This window comes from Pipistrellus hanaki (assembly GCF_964339955.1).
Source record: "Pipistrellus hanaki genome assembly, chromosome: 3".
NCBI classification, from domain to species: domain Eukaryota; kingdom Metazoa; phylum Chordata; class Mammalia; order Chiroptera; family Vespertilionidae; genus Pipistrellus; species Pipistrellus hanaki.
The window spans coordinates 120092524-120119636 of NC_140505.1; the positions used below are offsets into that span (position 1 = coordinate 120092524).

General features: G+C 34.8%; 1 protein-coding gene across 16 annotated transcripts in view; it reads left to right on the plus strand.

Annotated features, from left to right (window-relative positions):
- Positions 1 to 27113, plus strand: part of PPFIA2 (PTPRF interacting protein alpha 2) — a 421613-nt gene that overhangs the window by 244324 nt on the left and 150176 nt on the right. For 14 of the 16 annotated variants that reach the window (XM_084878850.1, XM_084878843.1, XM_084878856.1 and 11 more), the window contains 3 exons: positions 9998 to 10099; positions 18917 to 19081; positions 24308 to 24382. In XM_084878850.1, the coding sequence (XP_084734976.1) occupies positions 9998 to 10099; positions 18917 to 19081; positions 24308 to 24382 (342 nt within the window). The remainder of the gene's footprint in view (positions 1 to 9997; positions 10100 to 18916; positions 19082 to 24307; positions 24383 to 27113) is intronic. The other 2 variants (XM_084878845.1, XM_084878849.1) reach the window with 1 other exon arrangement.

Below are 27113 nucleotides of genomic sequence, written 5' to 3' on the forward strand. Positions count from 1 at the left end.
AAAATGTATAATGACATGTATCTGTCATTATAGTACTCTACAGAGTGTTTTCACCATCCTAAAACCCACTGTGCTGCACCTATTTATCCCAACCCCCTTTGACTCAATGGCTGACAACCACTATCTCCATACTTTTAACTTTTCCACAATGTCATATTGTCGGAATTATGCAGTATGTATGATTGGCTCCTTTCACTTAATAATATTCATTTTGGGTTCTTCCATGTCTTCTCGTGGCCTGATAGCTCATTTCTTTTTAGCACTGATTAATAATTTATTGTATAAATGTACCACAGTTTATTTATCCACTCGCCTATTGAAGGACATCTTGGTTGCTTCCAGGTTTGGGCAACTATGAATAAGCTGCTGTAACATCCATGTGCAGGGTTTGCTGTAGATATGTTTTCAATTCCTTTGGATAAATATCAAGAAGCATGGCTGCTGAATCATATGGACGAATAGTTTCATTTTTTTAACCTTTCTCATCTCATAAGAAAGCATGCTACCTACATTTCCCAGAAAGACAACTGAGGCTATCGGACCTAGATATGAGCCTACCTCTGTTTCACCCTGTGTACTGGGTAGACCATGGCACAGTGACTCCCTGGAGCAGGCAGGGTATAAAGCCAATTTACCCATTAGGTACAGTGAAAGCACTGCTTAAAGTTCACAATAACTTTTACTTTTCATGAACATGTTTCAATTACCTTTAAAACTAAAAGAAAAAAATGAATATAAACCAGTCTGGATTATATTTATCTCTCTATATGCCGAGTAATAAAACACAATTTTTAATATTTTTTTATGAACAAATGGGCCTACAAATGCAAAAGTACCTAGGACCCACTAAAGTTATAATGTCAATTTGGAGGGAAGTAAAAAACAAACAAACAAACAAACAAACAAACAAAAACTAGCTTGCTTCTAAATATGTTCCCAACCAACCTGTGATAACATGGCCTGCCCTCCAGGATTCAACAACCAAAAGGAAGCTTCTCTACCAGTTGCTGTTAAAAAGCACCTGATACCTGGGGCAGCTCCATGCATATATTAAATTACAGTCCAGGAAGCGAAGCAGAGATAAGGTATAAGATGGCACATCTCAGAGGGAGTGTAGTAAGTGAAGCAGAGTAGAAACACTACCTGATACCCAGACAGCCTGAGGCTGCCTGACAGCACCTACATTTGATTTCGACCAACATCCACTTTTTGGACTTTTTGATGCCAATTGCCTTGACTAAAGGATTTTTTAAAACAAAAGTTACCTAATACCTATGTCGACATAATATAAGAGAGCTGTCATAGCATGTTTGATTTTAAATAGACTTGCATGTCTCAGGTCACTATTAATGCATTAAAATAATCTTCTACTATGCAGTTTTAAGGAAAAAACAAAATAGTTCTCTTATTGGAGATTGGACACACAAAAATCAAGGAAGCACAACATATTATCTGCATGGTGTTTAAATCTCATTTTCTTTTTAAATTGAGCATCCTCACTCAGCAATGTCTGTGAAACTCTAGGAGTCCTGTTGTGCCTGTCAAATTGTATTAGCTATGTAGGAAGTTCTGCCTTCAAGCTGTCTAGCCCAGGGTGACCATGAGACAAGGCTGTGTCATACATAATTTTGGATGACAGCTTACCCTGAGCTCCTGCAAGTCTAGGAGGCAATTAGAATACCGGAGGTCATTAACACTGTGTTTGATTATGTAACATAGTATAGAAAAAATTACACACACACACATTGGTGGGGTATTGATTTCTATGAAACAAATGTGCATGTTTCTAAATGGTTTCTAAAGTGTCTGGTGAATTTATAACCAATATTCAGAGATATGTGTACATATAAAATTTAAGGAATATATTGTATTTTATTGTTTGGTTTCATCTATCCAATGAAGTACTTCTGATATTAATTTGTTCTAAAATTATGTCCTATGGTGTGGGGGAGGATGTATTTTATATATGTAAATTTATGTGCAGTTTCATCCAAAAATATACATATTTAAAATCCAAAGCTTCCTACAGAGTATTACAAATAGAATTTGTTAGCAGAATTTTCAATTTCCAAAAGAGAAGACACCCAAATATAGTAAATTGGGGGCATAGCCTAAGGAAGTCATTATAAAAACATTTTGAAGCAGTTAGTTTTGTCTAATTTAAGTGCTAGATGGTCAAGTCAGCATACTCTCATGCCATATGCATCCCTCGGAGCTAGCTTTGATTTGCACAAATGTTAGATGGTTGGAGAATAAACTTAAAAGATTGCTTTTTTGTGGTTGGTGAGAGTGTTGGTGGTGCTCAGTGAAGCTGAAACCCAACTCAGCCTTTATTTTACTCTTCTTTCTCACACTGGTTTGTACTTAGATATACAACTGCAGAAATAAGGCCATTATCAGTTCATTCATTTAGTAACCACAAGGTTAGAGAATGCAAGCTTTATTGCTAGGTAAAGAATGTTAAACTATAATTGTGATGAATGGACTGTCACAGATTGCTCTGGAGACTTCTGTCAATGACTTGAAATTAAAAGGTTGACTTTCCCTCTTGCCATGCAGCATCTCCTGACCTGCTTTACTGAAGTGAGGACTCACCTATTAAACCAAGGCCTTTTAAACATTTCAATAATGAGAAAATATACCTCCCTCCCGGCAACTAAACCTCCTGGAGTTAGCACATCATTCTGTAATGAGTCAGGGAAGTTAACAGTCTCTTTTCAGTACTCTTATGTTTAATATTAAATATTTAAAAAATGGACTTCAAGGTACACGTGTATAAAAATTGAATGTTCACCTGGCTGATGTTGCTCAGTAGTTGAGTCTCAACCTTTGAACCAGGAGGTCACAGTTCAATTCCTGGTCAGGGTACATGCCAGGATTGTGGGCTCAAGCCTTGGGGGATGGGGGATGGGGAGGGGGTTGTCAGGCAGCCAATCAATGATTCTTTGTCAGTATTGATGTTTCTATTTCTCTCTTCCTCTCCCTTTCTCTCTGAAGTCAATGAAAATATAAAAATAGAATGTTCTGCACTTGCCCAATGATGGGCAGCTTGGTGAGCTGTGGTGATTTACAGGGTGGAAAGAGCATGAGGAGAAGAGAAGGAGGAGGATGACAGAGGAAGCTCTGACTCTGTACACTCTTCTGATCAGGTTACTTCCATGAAATCTAAGTAGGCATAGGAACTGAATAAATATGTATTTTGCCCTTTTATTTTTCACTTTGAGGATATCACATGCGGGACCAAAACAAGAGAAGATTGTTTGCATAAATCAGATTGAGAATAACCCACTGTTGAAGAGCTATTATTTGAAACATTAACAGCTCAGCCACTTACATTACTCAAGTTCACCCTTAGCCGGATGCCAGCATGCACTGGTGAAACCACCATTAAGATAAAAAGGAAGGTTACATGAGCTCTAGGGTTTGAAGAGCCCGAGGGATGTTGATACCAGCATGGACATTGCCAAATACTTTCATGATTCTTGCTGGAGTTAAACCTTTTTATACAAATTGTGTTACCTGTATTATAGGCTAAAAAGGCTGCCATGATACTAAATCATGTAACAGATGTAAAGTTCCTACAAAGCCCTGGCCTATAATAAATGCTCAAGAAATAAGACTTCAAGAAGGATGAGGAAAGGCAGTAACACTAGGAATTTAGCTGAAAATGAGCACTTTATGTAATTTAAGAGACTTGTAATTTATAATTAGGAGCACAAGAAAATTAGATGACTGTGTTGGTAAATAAGAAATGACACCTTCAGAGACATCATGAATTGAACTAGCATAGAGTTCAATTCACCATTGACTGGTGAATGCCTGAGTGCCTGTACTCTTACCGTGAGGAAGGGCTTTAACTTGCTTCTTTTACTACCCTCTCCCTTGCACTTAGAATAGTGCCCAATACATAGGTAGTGTGTGTGTGTGTGTGTGTGTGTGTGTGTGTGTGTGTGTGTGTGTGTTTGTGTGTGTGATGGGCATGAATACATGCTGAGAAAGAACAGGACATTCCCTTTGGTCTGTGGGTACTTATATAGTACTGTGTGTCCTCATTGCTTCTTAAAATTCCAGGAAAAATACAGAGTAGGGAAAGTAATTTTGGTTCTTGGGCAAGTAAGAATTTTGGCAGACTATGTTTGGGAACACAATGATTAGTCTGAAAAGTTGTTGAGTATAATTTGTGGTTGGTAACGGATCTATGACTCCCATCTGAGTGATTCAAAGCAAACTCAGCACCATTGAAATCAGAAATAGTGAAGTAAAAATGAAGTTTCCTTCTCACATTATTCTTCACTGTATTCAGCTTCTACCTATACTCTGTTATCATTGTGTTCTTTCTTTTTTTATATTTTACCATAAAGTGTATTTTTTAATCTTTCCGTGTTGCTATGTAAAGATCTCACCTACATATTTGTACAATATTCCATTATGTATATTTAGTTTACTTAATTCATCCATTTTATTGTAGATGGAAATTTGGACATTCCAAATTCTTTTATTTTTTTAACTCTTTATTATTGATATTATTACAGATGTTGTCCATTTCCTCTTCCCCAATTATACCCTCCACTCAGATGCCACCCCGCCCCAGGCCTTCATCAACCTATTTATTGTCTATGTCCATGGATAATGTATATATGAACATAAGATCTTTGATTAATATCTTCCTGCCTCCCCCTCCCCACTTTCTTCTGTAGTTCATCAGTCTGTTCCATGTTTCCATGCCTCTGGTTCTATTTTATTCATCAGTTTATTTAATACATTAGATTCCTTATTTATTTTTAGACTCGATTGTTGATAGATATGTATTTATTGCCATTTTATTGTTCATATTATACACACACACACACACACACACACACACACACACACACACATATATTTTCATTTTCTGCTTCTTTTTCTTAAAGAAGACCCTTAGCATTTCATGGTTTGGTGATGATGAACTCCTTTAGCTTTTTCTTGACTGTGAAGCTCTTTATCTGACCTTCAATTCTAAATGATAGCTTTGCTGGGTAGAGTAATATTGATTGTAGGCCCTTGCTTTTCATCACTTTGATTATTTCTTGCAAATCGCCTCTGGTCTACAAAGTTTCTGTTGAGAAATCAGCTGATAGCCATAAGGATGCACCCCTTTCCAAGGGAAAGCATCCCTCCTCCAGAGTTTATGTTCTGATGCCAGATAATTTAGTCCCTCCCTGTATGTCCCTGGATCCTTTAAAGTCTGTTTAAATTTTATTTATTTAAAAGTAGGAAGCTCTGAAAAGTTCTGTGATCTTGAAAAAATATATAATTTTTACAATGACAGAAAGGTCAAATTAGAAGGAGAAAGCTCATGATCAGGAAGAAAAAAAAACAAACACAATGTACTAGTATTGTCATCACTTAGAATGAAATAGATTGTTTGGATTCAAAGTCCAGCTACACCATTGACTAAGTATCTAACTTCGGGGAAATAGCTTAATTTCTCTATGCCTCAATGAGATTTAGAAAAAGAAAATATATACTCTTAGAGCAGTTTTAGGTTCACAATAAAATTAAGGGACAGGTACAGAGCTTTCTCATATACTTCCTGTAACCATGCATGCATAGTCTCCCTCATTAAAAAATATCCCCCATTAGAGTGGTACATTTTTTATATGTAATTGATGAACTTACATTGACACAGTATCACCTTAAGTTCATAGTTCACATTATGGTTCACTCTACATTATGGTACATTCTACATGTTTGAAAAATGTATAATGATCTATGGTATATTTGTCATGCTATCATACAGAGTATTATACTGTCCTAAAAATTTATCTGTTCTTGGTCTATTTATCCACCCACCATCATAGAAATCCTGGCAACAATTAATCTTTTTACTATATCCATAGTTTTGATTCTTTCTTCCAACTACAATGGCATGTAGTTGGAATCCTACAGAATGTAGACTTCATCAGATTTTTGTTGTTCTTTTTCACTTAAGTGATATGCATTTAGTGCTCCTCCATGTTTCTTTCCTGGCTTGATAGTTCATTTCATTGTTAGTATTTTATAATATTCCATTGTTTGGATATAATACCATTTACTTATCTATTCACCTACCTAAGGGCAACTTGATTACTTCCAAGTTTTAGCAATTATGAATAAAACTGCTATAAACACCCATGTGCAGGTTTTTGTGTAGATAGTTCTCAACTCTTTGGGGTAAATACCAAGGTATGAGATTGATAAGAATATATAGTTTTATTTAGTGAGATATTGTATTTTTCTGGGGGTTATTAGGATGAATTAGATAATCTATATAAATTGCTTGGCAGAGTTCCAGGCATATCAATCCATGTTAATTGTATTTTCTGATATTATTTCATAAAATTTTATATAAAAACTTAATTATTCACAGTATGGATGGAAAAGTAGGTAGAGTAGGGAAAAAATCAGAAGAAAGGTCTAAAATCATTTGATAATTAACTCCATGTGAAGTATTTGCATCTATAGCAGTCCTAGATATGCAGAATATGCTGTCTAATAATTGTTCCTCTGCATGGAAGGAGTACCTTGCCTTGGGTCTCCTAGTTTCCCACCCTCCCTTTGAACTAATTAAGAAGGTTCATGCAATGTAATTGTAATTAATGGTTATCTAATTCTTCAGATAAGAAAAAAAGTATTGCTAAATGCACCCTAGATCTGAATCATATAAGCCCCATGAACAACTGAAGTTAAAATGGTATAGTGGAAAAGCACTGGACAAACAGTCTGGAGAACCAAGTTCATGGCCTAACTCACTCTCTATGACTTGCTTTGTGAACTTGAATTTAATTCTTAGTAATCAAGTTTCTTCCACCATAAAATAGGAATGAGACTCTCTCACTGGTTATTAGAGAGCAAGATGAGATAATGAATGTGAAAGTAGTGCCTGAAATATTCAAGAAGTCAATAAGTGTAAGTCTCATTTTAATACATGGAGTCACTAAATAACTTACTCATAACCAGTGCCATGATAATAAATAAAAAATGCAAAGCCATCTGTCACTAATAACATCTTGACTAAGTTCTGTCATGGTACATTTCTTACAATTGATGAATCTACATTGATACTTCATCACTCAATTTTGAATACCTGAATGCACTTGCAGAGTTATATTTTTCTCTTAGTTTTTATACATAAAAGTGTATTTCTACATTGCAGATAGTTTGATAATAGAAATACATAGGAAGAAATAAAAAAAAATCATGTATTATTTCACTACCTGGAAATATTCAATTTCTTTTGTTTTGTTTTTTTAACCTTTCTGTATATAGCAAGATAAATCTCCAAAAAGATCTATCCAAATATATGTTTCTTAAATGCTATGTTTGATTTCTGTTTTATCATAATATTCATGAGCATAGGATTACATTTAAGTGATTATATATTTGCATCTTTTTTGTTGTTATTAATCCTCTCATGAGGATATTTTTCATTGATTTTTAGAGAGTGAAAGTGAGGGGAAGAGACAGAGAGAAATATCCATGTGAAAGGGACACATTGATTGGTTGCCAGGGATCAAGCTTGCATCTGAGCTACATGCCCTTGATTGGAATCAAATCCAGGACCCTTGAGTTCTGGGGCTTGACAATCCATCCACTGAGCCAAACCATGCAAGGGCTAAATATACTAATAAAAGAGAAATATGCAAATTGACCATACCTCCATGGTGCCAATCAGGAATGGCTATGCAAATTAACCCAACAAAGAAGGCAGGTTAATTTGCATAAGGAGGCATGCAGAGCTGGATGGGCAGGATGCCTGCTATGAGGGGGAGGGGAGGGGGCAGAGGGAGCTACAAGAGTCGTGCTCCACCAGAAGCGAGGACTTGCAAACTCCCAGGCAGCCAGGAGCAAGAGCTTGCAGGTTCCCGAGTGGCTGGGAGTGAAGCCAGGGGAAGGAAGGCCTATTCTTATACGAATCTTTGTGCAACAGGCCTCTAGTGTGTTAATAATGCACAACACAGGACCTTTGTTTGTTTCTTCTTTTCTCCATCAAAGTATGCAGTTTACATAAAGGCTTAATTTTTATGTGAATGTTTATTATGTTATTGTTTTCTACTTGTTTATTTCCATTCTACAGTTAAATAACATATTAGAGGATATCAACAGCATTTAAGCAGCAGTAATTAGGGGGGAACCTTTATATGTAGGGCCAGCCCAAATGGAACAGGGGACTCTTTCATCTTGATTCTAACCTCTCCTTCTATTCTGATGGCTTTGAACTGCTCACTTGGGCTGAAGCCACGCAGAAAAATTCAGCAAAATAAGCAGTTTGATGCAAGCAAAAATATAAACCCTCAACCTTTCCCAGTGCTTTGTATAATCAGCACATTCGTTTACTTTATACTAAATTTGCCTTTGTGGAGGTTACATTAACCAAACATATTTCCCCCATTTTTTTAAACTTCTGACAGTGCCTTCTCAATCTGAAGCTAAGTTTTCCCAAATACTTAAATATTTGACAAGAACCAGTTTTATTACTAAGACTCACTCTAAATTATTTAATGATAATATTAACTGTTTATTATTTTTCAAAAATATTTTAAAACGATGTCTACTTAAAGAATAGTAGAATAGGCAAATTAGATTTATTGATCTCCTTTTAAAGTAATTTTTACTGTGTCTAAACTGCTTAGTTGTAAAATTGTTCATATTACATACAGTTGTTTGAATGAAAAATAATGCAATAATCAATAAGTAATAATACAAGAATGAACTCTGTGTTTCCTGTACTGTACTCATGACTCTAAATCTAAACCTACTTTTGCCCCACCCTGTACCGTCTGATTGAATTTGGGGGAAGGCAGACACTGAAGGTTCCTCCAAAGTGTCATTTGTTGCACAGAGGAATACTCTAAAACTTCCAAAATTTCATAATGTGACCCATTTTTATTTATTAAAATAAATATTAATTAAGCACCCACTATGTTTTAGATGTTGGGAGTGTAGCAGTGAAGTCAGACAAAGTCCCATTTCATATGGAGCTTACGATTAAGAAGGAAAGCTATGTATAAATTAGTAAGAGACTATTAGATAATGTTATCAAGTCTTATGTCCACTTGTTATTTTGTAAGTAGAACATTTTCTTTCTTCAACTTGTTAATGGGTAAATGAACCTTTTAATGTCTAAATAACACAGTTAATAGGAATTTTTTGGTTGGTGTTGTTGGAGGTATTTTTGTTGTGTGTTTTTTGATTATCCAGTCACAACATTGCTGTATACCTATAGGAATAAAAGTGTAAGATTTTTTTGAGTGGTTAACAAAATTAGCCAAATTTAAATTTCTATATTATTAATACATTCTCATACTAATATTAAGTTCAGTATGATATATCTGATACATTTTGAAATATATTTTATCCATTCATCTAAGCATCATACTAAAATAAAATGTGTATGTTAAATATAATGGATTCAAATTTTTTGATTGTTGGAATCAAGTTAATTTAATAATACACACACACACACACACACACACACACACACACACACTAGATACCAGAGGCCAAATGCACAAAGATTCATGCAAAAATGGGCCTTCCTTTCCCCTGGCAGCTGGCACCTCCTTTTCTCTTGCCAGAGCTTCCTTTTCACTCTGACCTGGAGCCGCCTTTCTGCTTACCCATGTTGCCCAGAGGCCTGAAGCAGCTGAGGCAGTGTGGAATAGCTGTGTCTTCTCCATGGCAACAATGCAAGTGTCCTGCCCCTGGCTACCTAATGTCTGCATATGCAAATTAACCTGCCATCTCTGTTGGATTAATTTGCATACTCACTCCTGATTGGCTGGTGGGCATGATGAATGCAGGTCAATTTGCATATTATCCTTTTTATTAGTGTATAGAGCTAATCATTTGAGTCATTTTTTTCCATTCTTTACATTCAAAAGATTAGACTTTGATTTTTTAATGTATGTTGAAATCTTTTTTTCTTTTTTTTCTTAATCTGAAATGTGTCTTCAAATATATTTTATTCCCTTTTCAGGAATTTGCTGCACTGACAAAAGAATTAAATGCATGTAGGGAACAACTTCTAGAAAAGGAAGAAGAAATTTCTGAACTTAAAGCTGAAAGAAATAACACAAGAGTAAGTATAAAACTGCCTCTGCTTGAAATTGATTCCATATATAATTCAGTGCTTTGTCTCTTAAATGTGCATGAAAAATAAATATTTGAAAACTTCAGGAAGAGTTTAAGCAGGCATCACTTACAGTCCATTATTTAAAGTAAGGGACAATATACTACAAAACTCAAAACAGGAAGACAGGAAACCTAAATTAGAGTTTTGGCTACTAAATCACTACATTGCCTTAGAAAATATCCTTTTCCCCTGTCCTTTTGCTTTCTTCAATTTTAAAAAAGAAAGGCTGGGTTTCAATACAGAATTTCAACTTTAAGAGTGTTATACTGGAGTGGGAGACCCAATGCTCAGAGGGCTGGAGATAGGCACAGGGGAAGGTTGGGGTGGGGGGGTGGAGTTTCAATTATTAGGTAATATGAGGGAGTGTTGTGGCACTGGTCTTACCTCACCAAGCAAATTATTTATTTACATATTTTTTAAAGTTTTAAAATGTAAAACCACTGGAACAGAAATCCCCAAGTTAAAAGAGACAAACATTTTCTGTTGTAGAAGATTGTCATGGAGACTTCCATTTCTGATTTCTGAGTTTTGGAAACTGATGGAATATACTATAGTCTCCTCTTGGAAACCCATGTATTGTTTCAATCTCATGACATTTAACATTCAAGTTCCAAATGTGATTAAAGATGCCATCTTTTCTAGTTATGAAGTCACTAAATTTAATAAAATACATAAATTACATAAATGAGAGCAGCTATTCTACTAATAAACATAGAGAAAAAATACTTTTGTGGGATATAGTTCAAATTTATGTAAAGTAGGTGAGAAGTATTTTAAATGTTAGAGTTCTAACAGATTAAGGCTGAGAAAGCAAGGTATAGTTAATGTACTTGTTCATTTTATGCTTGGTCTTAAGAGCAATATAAAAATTATAGCTTCATAAACAGTGAGCTAGTGCTCTAATGAGGGATAGCGCTGCATAAACAATGGTTATATGAGCAGATTCAGTTTATCTCCTTATTCATCAGGGGCTTGTTTAATACGTATGCACACAGAAACTGTTTTTTATTATGACTTTGATGAGCCAGTCTCATGGACTGACTGCTCCAAATAGAACAAAATGAGAAGTTTAAATCATGTTATTTAGGAGTCAGGTTAATTTTTTCTTTCTCCCTGTATATGTGGCCCCGCCCTTGACTTTTAAGTTACACTGTATTTTTCCCACCCAAATTTAAAGTTTATTTCTGCCACAAGCTTTATTTTGCCTTGTTTCACTGCTCTCTATTTTAACACTTTTGGCTACATTCCCTGATGTAGCAAGATATCCCAAATGTAAAAGTAGGAGCCGGAAGCTGAAAATGGAGGGAGATGCAAACCTCCAATAGTTGAAATAGCTTTCAACTATTTCTCACCTTTAAAATGCACAGAAACTCTCTTATTGGTTGTGTATGTATTTCTGCTTTATGTAAGCTTTCCGTCCACATCACTGTGACTCCCTTCCACAGCCCTAGGTGGGAGATGTTATAATTATCTCCATTTTACAGATGAGTCAGCTGAGCTCAGAAAAGGGCAGATAACTTGCCAGAAGTCATGCAGTGATAAATAGCAGATAAGGGGTTTGAAAACTAAGCAGAATAACTCCAGAGCTGTACCCATGGCCATAAGGCCTTCAACATAATTACTCAAGTTAAATCCATGAAAAAACTCGTAGGTTTACTACAACTTATATGAGACCTTGCCTAAGAATTAATCACTACAGTATGGAGTGTGTCAGTTCTCGTTACTTGTGACTAATTTCAGAGAACTGGGAGGTTTGGGGACAGCATCCACACGGTTTTCACCACATTATATCCCAAGAGGTCCAAAAGTACCTGTGACTATTGTATCTGCAAAGGAGCTTGGATAATAAAAGAACTAGGCAAACTGTATTTGAAATACCTATTCAGGAGTCAATGTGAGCAAAATACAAGTATTAAGTTCCATTAGGACAGCAGAAATTGAAGTTATTAATTTTAAACATGAATAATAGTTACTTTGAAAACATGGATAAACCTGGAGAATGTTTTTCTTTTCTTTCTTTTAAAATTATTTTGACATACAAATAATAATTTCAGGTGTACAAATTAGTGATTAGCCATTTATGTACCTTAAGAAGTCATCATTAGAATCTGTCTAGTATTCATCTGCCATCATTCATAATTAGTGCAGTATTATTGACTATATTAGAGGACTGATGGACGAAATTCATGCAAGGGGTGCAGCCCTCTCAACTGGGTGGCTTGCCTCAGCCCTTGCAGCCACAGCGGCTTTCCTCAGACCTCATAGCCCAGCTTCTTCAAGAAGGTCATCCAGAAGGACAACTGGAAGATCATTTGGCTGTCTGGTCTAATTAGCTGATTATTACACTTTATTATTATAGATAGAATAAACTTGCTTAATTAGACCTGCTTTTGATTTAGCTAAACTTTTTCCAGCCTAGTGAGGTACCCCAATTTCTCTTTCAGGTAATTGTCAGCAACACAACAGTAAATATCAACATGGAGCAGATTATTATTATTGTAGATCATGCAGGGAGAAACAGGGTTAAATATTTAACTGCAGCAGTGTTTGACTATATTCTGCACAGTGAGGAAACGTGAAGTCAATTCCAAAGTCCACCATTTCTTACTTTTTTTTCAGTTGGGTCAAGTTTCTAAGCTTTCTACTAGTAAATCTCCATTTTCCAGCTAATGGAAAAAAAAAAATAGGATTCCACTGATTTTCTTATCTACCTACTTGAGGGCTTCTGTGAGGATCAAATGAGATGAGGTATGGGAAAATACTTCACAGACATTTGGTTACAGTGTAAAGTGTTTTCACCTGGCTATAAAGCAAGTCATGTTCCTGGGCTGAAGAAACTCCCAGGAGGCTAGTCTTGAGGGAGAGGAAGCCAGGAGTTGCTACATTATTCGGCACCCGCAACCACTGTTTCTGGGCTGAGCCGGGCTGGACTGGGGGCCACATTTTGCGCCATAGGGTCTTGGCAGAATTGGCTACAATTTGGTGAGCTGTGGCTCCAGGGTGGTGGCGGGCCTGTGTCTCACTTGGGGGAAGCCAAGTGTTGCTTTGTGGGAGCAGGTCCATGGTGTCATTTCTCTGTAAATGGTCAGTGCATGTCACAACAGCTCCTGTGCTGAGCGTCTGCCCCCTAGTGGTCAGTGTACATCATATCAACCAGTCACACAGACACTTAGCTTATTAGCCTTTTATATATATAGATCCCCTACAGCCCTTTGACTTTTTTTATAATTGGTGATTTGCACTTCTTAATCTCTTTTACTTTTCACCCATCCTCCACCTAGAAAAAATTTTTCTACTTTTCTTAAAATCAGTTGTACAGAAGATTTTTGTTGTTGTTGATTATGTCAAAGAAAAATGAATTTATGAAATCTTCCTTGTGTAAAGTATTGATTATATGACAACTATATACGTTACATAACCACCTCTGACCTTCTCCATCACACAAAAATATAAACGGCTGAAAACTAGCCATAGCTCTTTCTTCTTTCATAATGCCCTATTAAGTGTTGCTAAATTTAACAGTTTTATAGATTTTATGTAATCATTTTTCTTCTTCATGTTGTGTTTTTCCCCTTGTTATAAACACCTACTTATTGGTCATTTAGAGAAAGAAACAAGCTAGTATTTTCTTCTCACACCTGCAATAAATTTTGATTGGTGTTAGATTGTGAGAAAGTTTAAAGTAGAATTGCCTGGTTAATTTCCATGGTTCTCATAAACTTGTCCTTTTATCTTGAGTAGTTAACATATGGATTGAAATAACACAAAAAGACACTTACAAAGATAACTCATAAATGGATAGAGTTATTTGTGTTAATTTCTGGGTATCATAAAAAAAAAAATAGAGCAGAAGGGGCCCTCCTTTTGATATTTGGATGAAGTATACCTCCTTTCAAATAGAAAATGGAAGTTTTAAATAGAGTTGAATGAACAAAGTTTACTTAATACATCAAGTAATAAAAATGATAATAATATAATAGCTAAATTAATTAAGTACAAAATGTTTTTCTAAGGGTTTCACATGTCTAACACACTTTACCTTTTGGCAATCCCACTTTCCCCCCTTAACTGATGGGAAAAGTAACATAATAAGTAACTGATAAGTGACATACCCAGGGAATCCACTGCTTAGCTTAACCACTGGCTATTATGTATCTAAGAAATCATATTCCTATGTCATTCACAAATCGTAAGTGCTATGACAAATTGTGTTTAGGGAAGAGCAGAGGTTTTTTTTATGTTTGTTTGTTGTTGTTGTTGTTGTTGTTTTTGTGTGTGTGTTTTGTTGTTTGTTTGTTTTGTTTTTTTTGTAATTGATTCCTAATCTGTTCAGTAATTTATTTTAGAAAAACAATATATTAGGCATTTATTGCGATGTCCAAGCTGAAAGTTGTGGCTATGTATCACATTGTCACTACAGAAACAACTGGTCCCCTGCCCCGAAATATGAGTGAATGAAAGAAATCAAAGTAATCACTAGAGTTGCTCTTAAATCCCACTGCCTCAAGTAATTGAATTGAGGACATCCAAATAAAAGCATCCTAATGTTATACTTGGTTGTACAAATATTATAGCAAGTATTTACAGAAACTATTAAACAAGCCTTATTGATTAATATTTCAACACTAATAAAATATAGAAAAAGGTGATTAAACAGAACTTGTCATTCTTAAAACTCTAGTCATACTTAGACAAAACTATATTTAGAGAAAATAATTTATTCCTGATGTTATTTCAACTTACTCAATTTGATTAGTAAAATTTACATGGCTTTTTAAAATTATCTGAATTAATGAAGAGATAAAGGAAAACAAAAAAAAAATGTTGATATAGCTTACTATCTCTTAATATCAGAGTGGAGAATTTTTAAAAATATGTTCTTATTGATTTCAGAGAGGAGGGGAGAAGGAGAGAGAGATAGAAACATTAATGATGAGAATCATTGATTAGCTACCTCCTGCACGCCCCATACTAGGGATCCAGGCTGCAGCCTGGGCATGTGCCCTGACTGAGAATCAAGCTTTGACCTCCTGGTGTATAGGTCTATGCTCAACCACTGAGCCATGCCAGGTGGGCTCAGAGTGGAGAATTTTTGTTGTTGCTTTGGAACTGTTTCAACTGTTTTTGTGGCTGAAGATCTCAAAGGATGGTTGTAATGATTGCATAACTTTGAAAAGAAAGCTTTGTTTTCAAAGTCAGAAATAATAAATCTGAAATTTCATCTCATGGGTCATAAACCAAAACTAAGACCAAATTGTCCTTAATTCAAATTAAACATCTAATTTGAATAAATTCTTACTATGCCCTTTTATTTTTATCTAAAGGAATTATGTAAATGTTCAAATACAGACACCTGCCACTACCAAAGAAAAGCTTCCCATTCCTGAAAAACCTTTCTATACAAGTTAATAAACTTCCTTCAAAGACATTTTCTCAATGATTATAAAATACAATCCAATTGAGAAAAAAGAAGACCTTAGCAGTGAAAAGCAGGTGAAGATACATGTGTATGCATATATGGGTGCTTTCTACTTCAATGACACTTGTGATTGAAAATGTGCACAATGTTACATCAAATTCAGATATTAATATGAATATGTATAGTTTTAGAAATTTAATTCAAAAATTTCTAATGGTTCCATATGTGTGCATGCACATATGGCATGTTCCTTTGTATACATATATATGCTGTGGTCATTTAAAGTGAACTCCAACATAGGATTAATGGCCATTCATATACTCCCTGAAATTTTCTTAGTATACCTCTGCAAGCTTTGTTAAGTATTATATGAAAGTGTGGCTTCAAGAAAAGGTACAATTAGCAGAGTTTTATTGGTATCTTGGATTAGTTGTTTTTATTTTTAATTTATTTTCATTTGTAAGCTTAAAATTCATAGATACATGCTATATTAGAATATCTGTAGCCACATTATCCAGGCTAGATAATTTATATTTATCATTAATTTAAATCATCAAGTACTAAGCAAACATTATGTAGGATATTTTCCTAGGTATTGAAGAGTATTCAGGATAAGTTCATTTAAGCATGTAAGGAGTCTGTTTTATTGATATATTAATAAAAATACATTTAGTTTTATTATTGTATAGATGAGAGTTTCTAGTTGCACATAAGAGTACAGCTTAGCTGTTTTAATCAAGGAGAAATTACTAGTAATTAAGGTATATAAAAACTTCTAAACTGAGCTTCCAGGCACAAGTTCTAGGACCACATTTCTTAGTCTTGTAAATTTTCCTCACACCCCAGTCCCAGTAACATGCACCCTTGGCTACTACCTGGGCCAGCAAAACAGATGCCCTGCCCATCACGTTTCCTCATCTCACCCCCTCAGAATCCCTCCTGTGCATGTGGTGGCTCTGGCTAGCTGACTCTTAAGTCACATATCTGCCACCTAGTGGTAGCCATGACTGGGAAATGTTTTTTGGATCCTATGTTACTGAGACACACATTCAGAATGTGGGCAACTATTAAATATGCAGAGTTTGTTCATAAGATTTGGGGCAACCACAATTGTCACGTCTACAGTACAATCTAACTTTTATTAGCTCCTTTTCCATATTAAAATTCTAAACAACAGTATTACCGACATGTATCCACTCAACAAATACTTACTGTGTATCTACTACCACAGATGTCAGGAACTAAGCCAATATTCAAATACCGAGATCGAGTAAATCGAGATAAACAGTACCCATGCTCATGGAGTTTATATTTTAATGAGGAAATAGAATAAAATTTAGTGACGTTGTTCTTGAGAAATTACACAGCATGATATGTTATGAAGAAAATAGGCAAGCGATTCAGATAGAGGACTATGGAGGCTGGGAAGAGGAAAGACCTACTTTACATAGAGTATCAAGCAAGTGTTTCTTTACGAGGGTGATGTTTAAATTGACAGTAAAGAATGAGAAAAAGCTGGTCACGTGATGAGCCAAAGGAAAAGTATTCCAGGCAGAAGTTTCAACATTCGCAAAGGCTCAGCATATCGAGGATCCAAACATAGGCATATGTGGTTAGAGCATGCTTTGCCAGGGAAAGGTGAACACCGGATGATGTTGGAGAAATAGGCAGGTTAAGTGCATAAAATGCTACATAACCTACCTGAAACTGATTGGATTTAATACATTCTGGCATGTATCTATAGAATTCAAGAGTAGAATACCATAGATATAATCAGAAGTTGATAAATAAAAGCATTGAAATGTCAATATTTGTATCATCTTCATACAGAATTTCTATTACTATTATTTTGACCCTTAAATATGACCTCTAACTACTGATTTGTATATGTGTAGAATCTCAGGATTTTATGTTTCTTTATGTCAGTGGCATGGCAATGTTTTCTGACACTGACCATAATTACAAACAGTAAATGTAGAGAAGTTAACTTTAAACAGTAAATGTAGAGAAGTTAACTTTTTAAACATTAAGAAATATGATACTAATATGTGTCACTGAGTCTAATGACATTATAAAAATAAAAAATTTCCATTACTGTGTGAGTTTTCGGAAAAAATCCTGGGATTTTTAATTCCACCCCAGTATCTTTTATTTGTTTTTTCATCCTGTTTGAGTAACCTCTGCTTTACTTTTACACAGACACCGTTTTTTTAGCCTACACTTCCATTATCATCCTGAAATGCTCTCCTAGAAAACCGACTGGTCATGTGTTATTCTTCAATAGTAACATTTTAATAACTGATAACCCAGTAGTTTTTTTTTTTAATTTTCTTCTCATGTTTATCTGCTTTTAGTGGCAGAACTCCCTTATAAAATAAAGTATAGGTGATATTCTAGTCATGAAACATTTAAAAGCAAATTTTATCTAGAAAAAAATCAAAGCATAGAGTCTGTAACATACTGAAACAACCCAACTTCTATCTATCCCTGACCTCTCTCATGGCTTCAGAGGCCACACTGGTAAATGAAGGTTCTACACTACTCAGTTTAAAAATTATTTATATCTTAAACTAATATACAGTCTATATTACATGTCAACTGTAATTAAAAAATAATTTTAAAAATTATGTCCTTTAACCTCTTTTTCCAAAATGACTATTGCAAATTTTAGTTACTCTATTCCAGTTGATAGCATACATTTTTATGATATAGTTTAAGAATTAATTGTACATAAAATTATTAGTTATTATCACTATATAATTACTATAGCAACTTGTAATTGTGATTATTACTGTAATCACTATACAACATGTGATTATCATTACAATCACATTTAAAGCCATGTGATTATTATGCACATTTCCTTCAAATAAAAACATTTAAATAACCAAATATAAATGGAATTAATTTTGACTTTAAACATTATTAACAAAGCCATCATGCATTGTGCAATGTTCTTTAATAATTTTCATAGTGAGTCACACATATTATGTTGTGTTCTACTGAATCCATACTCAAATGGTTAGATTTTCCAAAAGAATGTATGCAGTTTACATTATATTTTTAAATTCAGTAATTTTTAATATAATGGAAATTCAATTTAGTTGATTTTTCCCCATCACCTTTTATCCCCTTTATGCCCTCTTGCAATGCTATTTCATTTTGATGTATTTTATGAAGACTGGTTTGGACTCAGGTTTGCACTTTTTGCCACTTACCTGTAATATAACCTGAGGTTATCACTAGATATTATGTAAACCTGCAATCTTTTAAGGTAGAAGTCATTTTTAAGGATTAATGACTCAAAGCTATAAGATAATTCTATTTTCTGTTAAACTCAACAGCTGTTACTGGAGCATTTGGAGTGCCTTGTGTCACGACACGAAAGGTCACTGAGAATGACGGTGGTAAAACGGCAAGCCCAGTCCCCCTCGGGAGTTTCCAGTGAAGTTGAGGTTCTCAAGGCACTGAAATCTTTGTTTGAGCACCACAAGGCCTTGGATGAAAAGGTACAGTATTGGAAAAGGATTCTTACAATTTTACATGCCAATTTTACTTCTATATTAAAAAAAAAACTTTTTACTAAAAATACAAAGTATAGTAATGGCAAAAGATTTCAGCTTAACTGTGCTTTTGCTGAGGATTGCAGCAACTGTGCTTCTTGTCTTCATCCATGACACTCCTGATTCCTTAACAGTCAGTTCAGAGGAATAACTTTGAGTTATAAGAAAATTAGTTTCAATAAATGCAACAGGATTACTGTGCATTATTGGTAATATTCATAACTATGTGGATGTTTTTAATGTCACTGGATATATGGCTTCTCAAGTTAGACTTCTGTTACACTACATTATGGTCCAACTCCCTATTGCCAGTTGAAATTTAATATTATCATTCAGCTTTTCTTTCTCTCTCTTTTTCATTTCCTCTTGCCCCACCTCTCTCTGAAATGCATATATATATATTGATGCCAACATTAGAGACAACTAATTGGCAACTAAGCATATCTTGAGGTATATATTGTAACCGTACAATATTTATAGGTCTCTAATATCATAGTTCTGAAAATACATTCTTAAGCCTCTAAATATAATAGCATAATGTATAAGTAGAAAATCTACTTTAGGTCTTTTTTTTTTTTTAAGTAGCCATACATTTCAGCTGTTCCTCAGATAAATTCTCCTGACATAAGCCAATATGATGATAATATCCTTTGCAGATTAGTAAGGTTTATGACATAGTTTCCATTTTGTAAATTTTAAAGAATGAACATTTAAAATTAATAAAGCTTTAGGATTTTATAAAGTGGAAATTAGGACACTTCATTGTAAGCTATCAGAAAAGTTCTGAGCATTAAAATCCAAACTAGGGATTCTTACCCAGTTATATCTAGTTTTTGACATGCAGTCCCTCTTGCTCTATTTAATATTTATATACATATATATTTTTATCATTGGTCTTTCAGATGTTCTCTGAGCTGGGGATTATGTGGAATATATTCATAATAATAACTATAGTTCTATTTTCCAGTTAATTAGAAATACATTATTTTATTTTTCATTTTAGCTCTGAGAGGTGACTTATATGAATATTGAATAAAACAAAATGAAAATTTTATGATGATTCTTTATAATCATTATATCAACAAATATTACTTATCAAATCACCATTTAATATATTTAATGTTGTTTCATATTATATCCCTTTTCTTATTACAAAAGTAAATTGTTAAGAATTTGCAGGACTTTATAGAATATCTGTTATGTGTCAGACTCCTTGCAGATATTTGGCACAAAAAGATAAATAATACATTCTTCTTACAGCTGAGGAGTTTATAATTAGTACTGCAGATTCACATCTCAATAACAGGCACTACTAAGATGTATATAATGCAATAAGAAGTCACAGAAAGAATTGTGACTTATTCTGCTTGAGAAAGTGACAAGGAAGATATGAATATATTCATACAGGGGATGACATTTGATCTGAGTATTAAAAATGTGTCAGGGTTTTTTTAAGCAGAGAAATAAAGATACTTTAAACACTATGGCCAATATATAATATAACCCAGAGGTATACAAAGAACATGCCCTGCTCAGAGAAAATTTAACCTAACTTGAATAAAGGTTTTTGAGATTGTGTGGTTTGGGGTGCTCTCTAGAAGCACCCTACATCATTTAAGTGAGGCATACTTTTATGAAGGAATAAATAGGAATCAATAAACAGCATTTAAAACAAATTATCTGATAGATGTGCATACATTTAAGAAGAAAATGATTGCTGTACAACCTAGAATATAGAAATAATTTACTATCAGTTCAGTGAACTCAGCATAATTAAATAAAGTATTTCATGCCATGGCTCCGGAAGCATAATATAATAACTCAATAGGTGTGTCTTGTATATTAGTAAGTTTAGGGACAACTGAACTGATTATCAACTAAATAATGCTCAGCAACCTAATGGAAAACTATCATGACTTTGGGCTCTGACATTGGACAGACATGCAAACGTGTCATCTCTAAGCATCTTCTTTTTTTGAGGAAAGAATAATAGCACCTACCTCAGAGAGTTATCATGAGGATTAGGTATGATCTGACATGCAAAGCTCTTAGCTCATGCTCAATATGTGTCAAATGCTCAGTGAGTGTTGAATGAATATTACTATTAACATGAGTAAGTTTCAGCTTTTGACAAAACTTTAAAACTATATAAAGATATCACTGTTGATCTTCATGCTTGTTTTCAATAGTATTTCAGCCCTAACCGTTTGGCTCAGTGGATAGAGTGCTGGCCCATGGACTGAAGGGTCCTGGGTTCAATTCTGGTCAAGGGTAAGTACTTTGGTTGCAGGTTGCATCCTCAGTAGGGGCCATGCAGAAAGCTGGCTGATGTTTCTCTCTCATTGATGCTTCTATCTCTATCTCTCTCCCTTCCTTTCTCTAAAATCAGTAAAATATATTTTAAAAATAAATATTTCATTTAGCTTTTGAGGAATTAATATGTGCGTAAGCACCTTCATAGATAATTTATCTAAGAATAGGTCAGATCTTCTCATGATGATAGGAATACCTGTAGAAACAGACATAAAAAAATAATTACAATACTTCAATTTAATTTATGGGCATTATATTAAAATACAAATAGAAGATCAAATATGCAATTAACCATATCTTGAGAGCAAGAAACTACCAACTTTATCATACAGGGTTTAGAACATCTGAAGCACTAAATAAAAGCTTGGGTATGCTATGGACAATTACAGTGACTGGCAGTATTCATTACTAATTTCCTTATTCATACATCCACTAAGTTGTAAGGTAGGATTTTTACATTTAGCTAAGATCAATAGATATATGGCAACTATAGAATCATTCCAATATATTAATATATCTTTTAAAATATGGTACCTTAACCTCTTCATAGCAGTATTTTAGGAAGTGGGCATAAAACTTTACAATCATCCTTGTTAAACACCAATTACAACTACTAAAATTCTTTATTCATATCTGCATTCCACATATCAATGTCCTCCTATTTTCATGCCTGGGGGATATTTGCTTTTTTGGAATCTTTTTAAGATGTTCATACAAAAGTATTTCCTAACTTAGATCATAAAAAAGTTTCTTCCAAGTAGCTCTTGTTCAGTTATTAATCAGAATAAGTTTTATGCATTTAAAAAATATATATTTTATTGATTTCAGAGAGCAAGAGGGAGGGAGAGAGAGACAGAAACATCAATGATAAGAGAGTATCATTGATTGGCTGCCTCCTGCACACCCCCTACTGAAGGTCAAGTCTACAACCCTGGCATGTGCCCTTGACTAGAATCGAACCCAGGATCTTCGTTCTGCAGATCTGATGCTCTATTCACCGAGCCAAACCAGCATAGCATTTTTATGAACAATTGGATATGTTCATATGAACAACTGATACCTGGCAGTCCATCTAGTACACCTAGATATCATGAAGTATCTGCATAATTGTCTTTGTTATTAAATATCCATTTTTATGTATATGTATTAGCAATTTGCAGAGAATTTGAGCATAATGAAAATAACTAATGTTGATTGCCACTCATATACTTATTCTTTTAAAAAATATATTTTATTGATTTTTTACAAAGAGGAAGAGAGAGGGATAGAGAGTGAGAAACATTGATGAGAGAGAAATGTCAATCAGCTGCCTCCAGCACAGCCCCTACTGGGGATGTGCCCATAACCAAGGTACATGCACTTGACTGAATCGAATCTGGGACCTTTCAGTCCACAGGCTGATGCTCTATCCACTAAGCCAAACTGGTTTCGGCTACTTATTATCTATTGCTTAAGATTATTTTAGGATTTAAGCATAGTTGTCACCTGAATATAAATCAGATAACATTATCCTATCTAATAAAGAGGGAATATGCTAACACTCCATCACTCCATCACAAAGATGGCTGCACCCACAGCTGAGGCCAAGTTCCCATAAGGAGCCTTAACAAGCAATCAGCAGGGACCTGAGGTTACACCCTCCCCTGCCCAGGTGGGGCTTGACAGGGGAATCTCAGGCTGTATCCCCCACCTGGTGGGGCTTGACAAAGGACCTCAAGGCATGCCCCCCCACTACCCTGGTCTGGGCAGGGAGACCTCAGGCCACCCTTCTTCCCTCCCCCATCCTGGTGCTGGGCCAGGGGACCTGAGCTACATTCCCTGCCTGGCAGGGCTTAACAAGGGTGGAACTGGCCAGGTATGGTTCTAGCCCAATGAGGCAGGGAGTGGCTGGATCTGGGTCTCACACGATTTTGAGGTGCATGTGGGTGGGTGGGGACTTGACTCTGGGTCCCTTGGTGCACCCCAGACTCTGACAGGAGGAAGGTTTTCATATACATTTTACTAATTTTCTTTCATTTCTGACACTTCATTCTAGAGAAAGGGCAAATAGCAATATTAAATTATTTCCTGTAATTAATCCCCTTTTAATGTGCACGATTTTTGTGTACCGGGCCACTAGTACAGTATAAAAGTATATTGAGATTTTTGTAAATTTCAAATTTGATTTTATATTTATAGGGCACTAGTACTTTTTGTTTGTTTGCTAATTAGAAAAGAATGTTTTAACTGCAACTTAAAAATTGCTCTTTATGGCCCTGGCCAGGTGGCTCAGTTGGTTGAGCATCATCCCATGCCCTGAGAGGTTGTCGGTTCCATTCCCGGTCAGGGCAGTTGCCTGGGTTGCTGCTTGATCCCCAGTGGGAGGCATGCAGGAGACAGCCAATGGATGGTTCTGTCTCACTGATGTTTCTCTTTCTCTCTCTCTCTCTCTCTCTCTCTCTCTCTCTCTCTCTCTCTCTCTCTCTCTCTCAAAAACACATTTAAAAATAAAATAAAATTGTTTTGTAGGTTTTTATCTATTTCATATATTACCTAACCTATATTCCTCATTAAATCTTACTAAACTTTTAAATTTGGCCTTCACTTACTATGAATCAGAATTGAGAGCAAGATGGGTCAGTCTCCAAACCCACCGGAAAATCTATCCTCTGAACACTAAAAGGACTTAGTTAGAAGGAAATCCCTTTTGACACAGTGGCACTATGAGGTGACAATGTATTCATCATATTCCCAAATGCTTAGGACTATAAATAGTGGGAAAACAGCCAACTGTGACTGCCTTTGATAATGTTAGTGACAGATTAGCAGTTTACCATGTATGGGATGTACATTACGGCACATTTTTGGTTTTTCTTCCAGGTAAGGGAGCGACTGAGGGTTTCTTTAGAAAGAGTCTCTGCACTGGAAGAAGAACTAGCTGCTGCTAATCAGGAGGTAACATACCAAACTTTCTCCTCTTCTGAGGTGCAATATTGCTAACATGATATCCCTTGTGCTTTATGTCACATTTATTAAAACTGTCACACAGAATAAATTAAATTCTGTATCTGCCACTGAACAAGGCCTGTTGAAACTGGTTGCCAGTCTTGTTTTCTCATTTCCGGTGATTCAGATCTGTCACTGAGAGATGAAAGGAGTCTTTGCAAGAGCTAGTGATATGCGAACTAGTGAGATGGGGATTGAGAAAGACTGCAATCAGAATGCCGGTCCTTCTGAGAAGCAAAACTTGGCTCCAAAATTGAAAAACATGAAAATTTTCTGTTAAACTTAGATAATGTTGCAAATGAAGTTAATTCTTTAGAGATATAAATATATTTTCCCCTCGGGACCTTATTTTTCTTATCTTCTAAAAAACATTGTGCCCATGTTTAGTGGCATCATTGAATCCATTTCATTTAATCTAATCCATGACTTTAAGAAAGTATTTTGTAATCATCTCAGATTTAAAGAGCTGTTTTTTCTTTTCCTTTTTTTTTTTTAAACATTAGAGATATTTATTTAAAATTTATCTTTATTGTTGAATGTATTACATAGCTGCTTTTTTTTTTTTTTTAAGAAGATTTTACCTCTTTTGGTTATTAGTGCACAAGTGAACTTGGGTCATTAGACTATATAATAAATGTATAAGTACCAATAACAAATTTAAGCTGTGTATACAGCTTAATAGCTCTATTGCTCTCTTTTCTTCCCACTCTCTTATACACACACACACACAAACACACTCACACATATACACTTTATTAATGAGGATTTTTTCCTAGAACTTTATTCTTATAATGTCAATATTGGTATTACTAGTAGTGGGCATAATAAAATAATTCAACAATTATTGAATTGTTTAATAAACCAGTAAAAAATTGGGAGGTTAATGTAATTAATTATGTATTATCAAAAAATTTGTAAGAAAATAATATTCACATTTACACTAAACACACAAACAAATTCACACATTTTCAAATCAGGCTAAAAATCTAATACAAACTCCCTGCTTTTTAAAATAAGCTGAGGCAATTGAGCATGTTTACATATCCTTTTGTTTGTTTCAGGTTTAACAATTTAAATATCAGAAGTAATGGACTTTTAATTACAGGAAGAATAAGTTCCATGTGAATTAAACACTAACGGTGTTAAAAAGCATAAATGGTGGATCAAGAGTTTAAAATATATAAAGAAAAAGCTTTTTAGCAACCAGAAAGCTTAGCAAACTGGATGGAGAAAAGAACCCCTAAAATAATGGGTAATGACAAGAACTCGGTCCTTTCAGGAGAGATAATATGTGTGCTAATTCCTAGAGTGTGCAGGAAGAAAATGTTAAGTGTATCTATTTTGTCATTGTTAGTTTTGATTTTCGTTTATGTTTATCTTGGGTGAATCAAATATTTTATTAATAAGGGTAAGCAAACAAAAGGTTTGGTGACTACTAATTTGAAAGTCTTGCTTAATGTGGCAATGGTAAAGTTTCTATTTGTTATAAACAAAGGTGTAGTGGGACCACTTGGCATTTACACCGAAATAAAAATGTTCTGTACATTCAAGTGAGGCTCTGAAACTTTGCTCCAGAAATGGCAACTGAAGAGTTCAGGATGTGCTAATCAAGATGTGCACCTTCAGGGCTGTAATTACCTACAGAGATTGATTTTCTAATACATACAAAGGCACCATATGCCCTATGGAGCCATAATTTCCACCTAGTTTACCATGTCCTTTAAATTCTCTATGGCACTTGAATGCAATGAAATAAGTAGCATTATTAAAAAGAATATGAGACAACTATATATGTTCTGTTCTAGAAAGAGCTCAAAAACATTTTATTTTACAAAAAGGAAGAAGTTGCTTAGAATGATCCTAATTTTGTATAAATACAAATAATAATAACAATAATGAAAATATGTTACTGTGAGCATAGAAAAAATTAGGTATATATACCAAATTGTTATTATCAGTTGTTTCTTGTGTTTGCAAGTGTATGTACTATATGTTTTTGAAGCATTTGAATTTTAATTACTTTTTATTATAAACAAATAAAACAATAAACATATTTTAGAGTAAGATGTAATTTTCCATACTTGATTGTTTTATTGATCACTTAATAATAGCTAATATTCATTGAGTACTTTAAACCTCTAAGCACTATGCTAAGTACATTTATATGAGCAGAATAATACTGGGAGTTATATACTACTATACTACAGATGAGCTCTTAATGTGACACGTCTCTCTGATTTGAAAATGTGCTTGTCTTTGCATTTGTCATAACTCTCTATATTGAGGAAGTTCCAATCCGTATATTTAACTGCTTCATAATCTACCCTTCCCAATCTACTTACTCTCATCGTCTTCCACATACATTAAAGCCACCATAATTCAAATATTCATTATTTCACACCAGGGCTTTTATAATAGACTAGGGCCTGATGCACAATATTTGTGCATGGGGGGAATGGGGAACATCCCTCAACCTAGCCTGCACCCTCTCACAGGCCAGGACCCCTTAGGGTATATCTGTGTGCTGATTTAGGTAGTCAGACATCCCTTTCACAGTCCGGGACCCCTGACTTCTCACTGCTCACTGCTTCTTAGCACCTTTTTGGAGGCAGGAAAGATTCCTACCATCACCACTGTGCTTGCTAGGTGTGAGTCAGCTTCTGGCTGAGCAGAGCTCCAA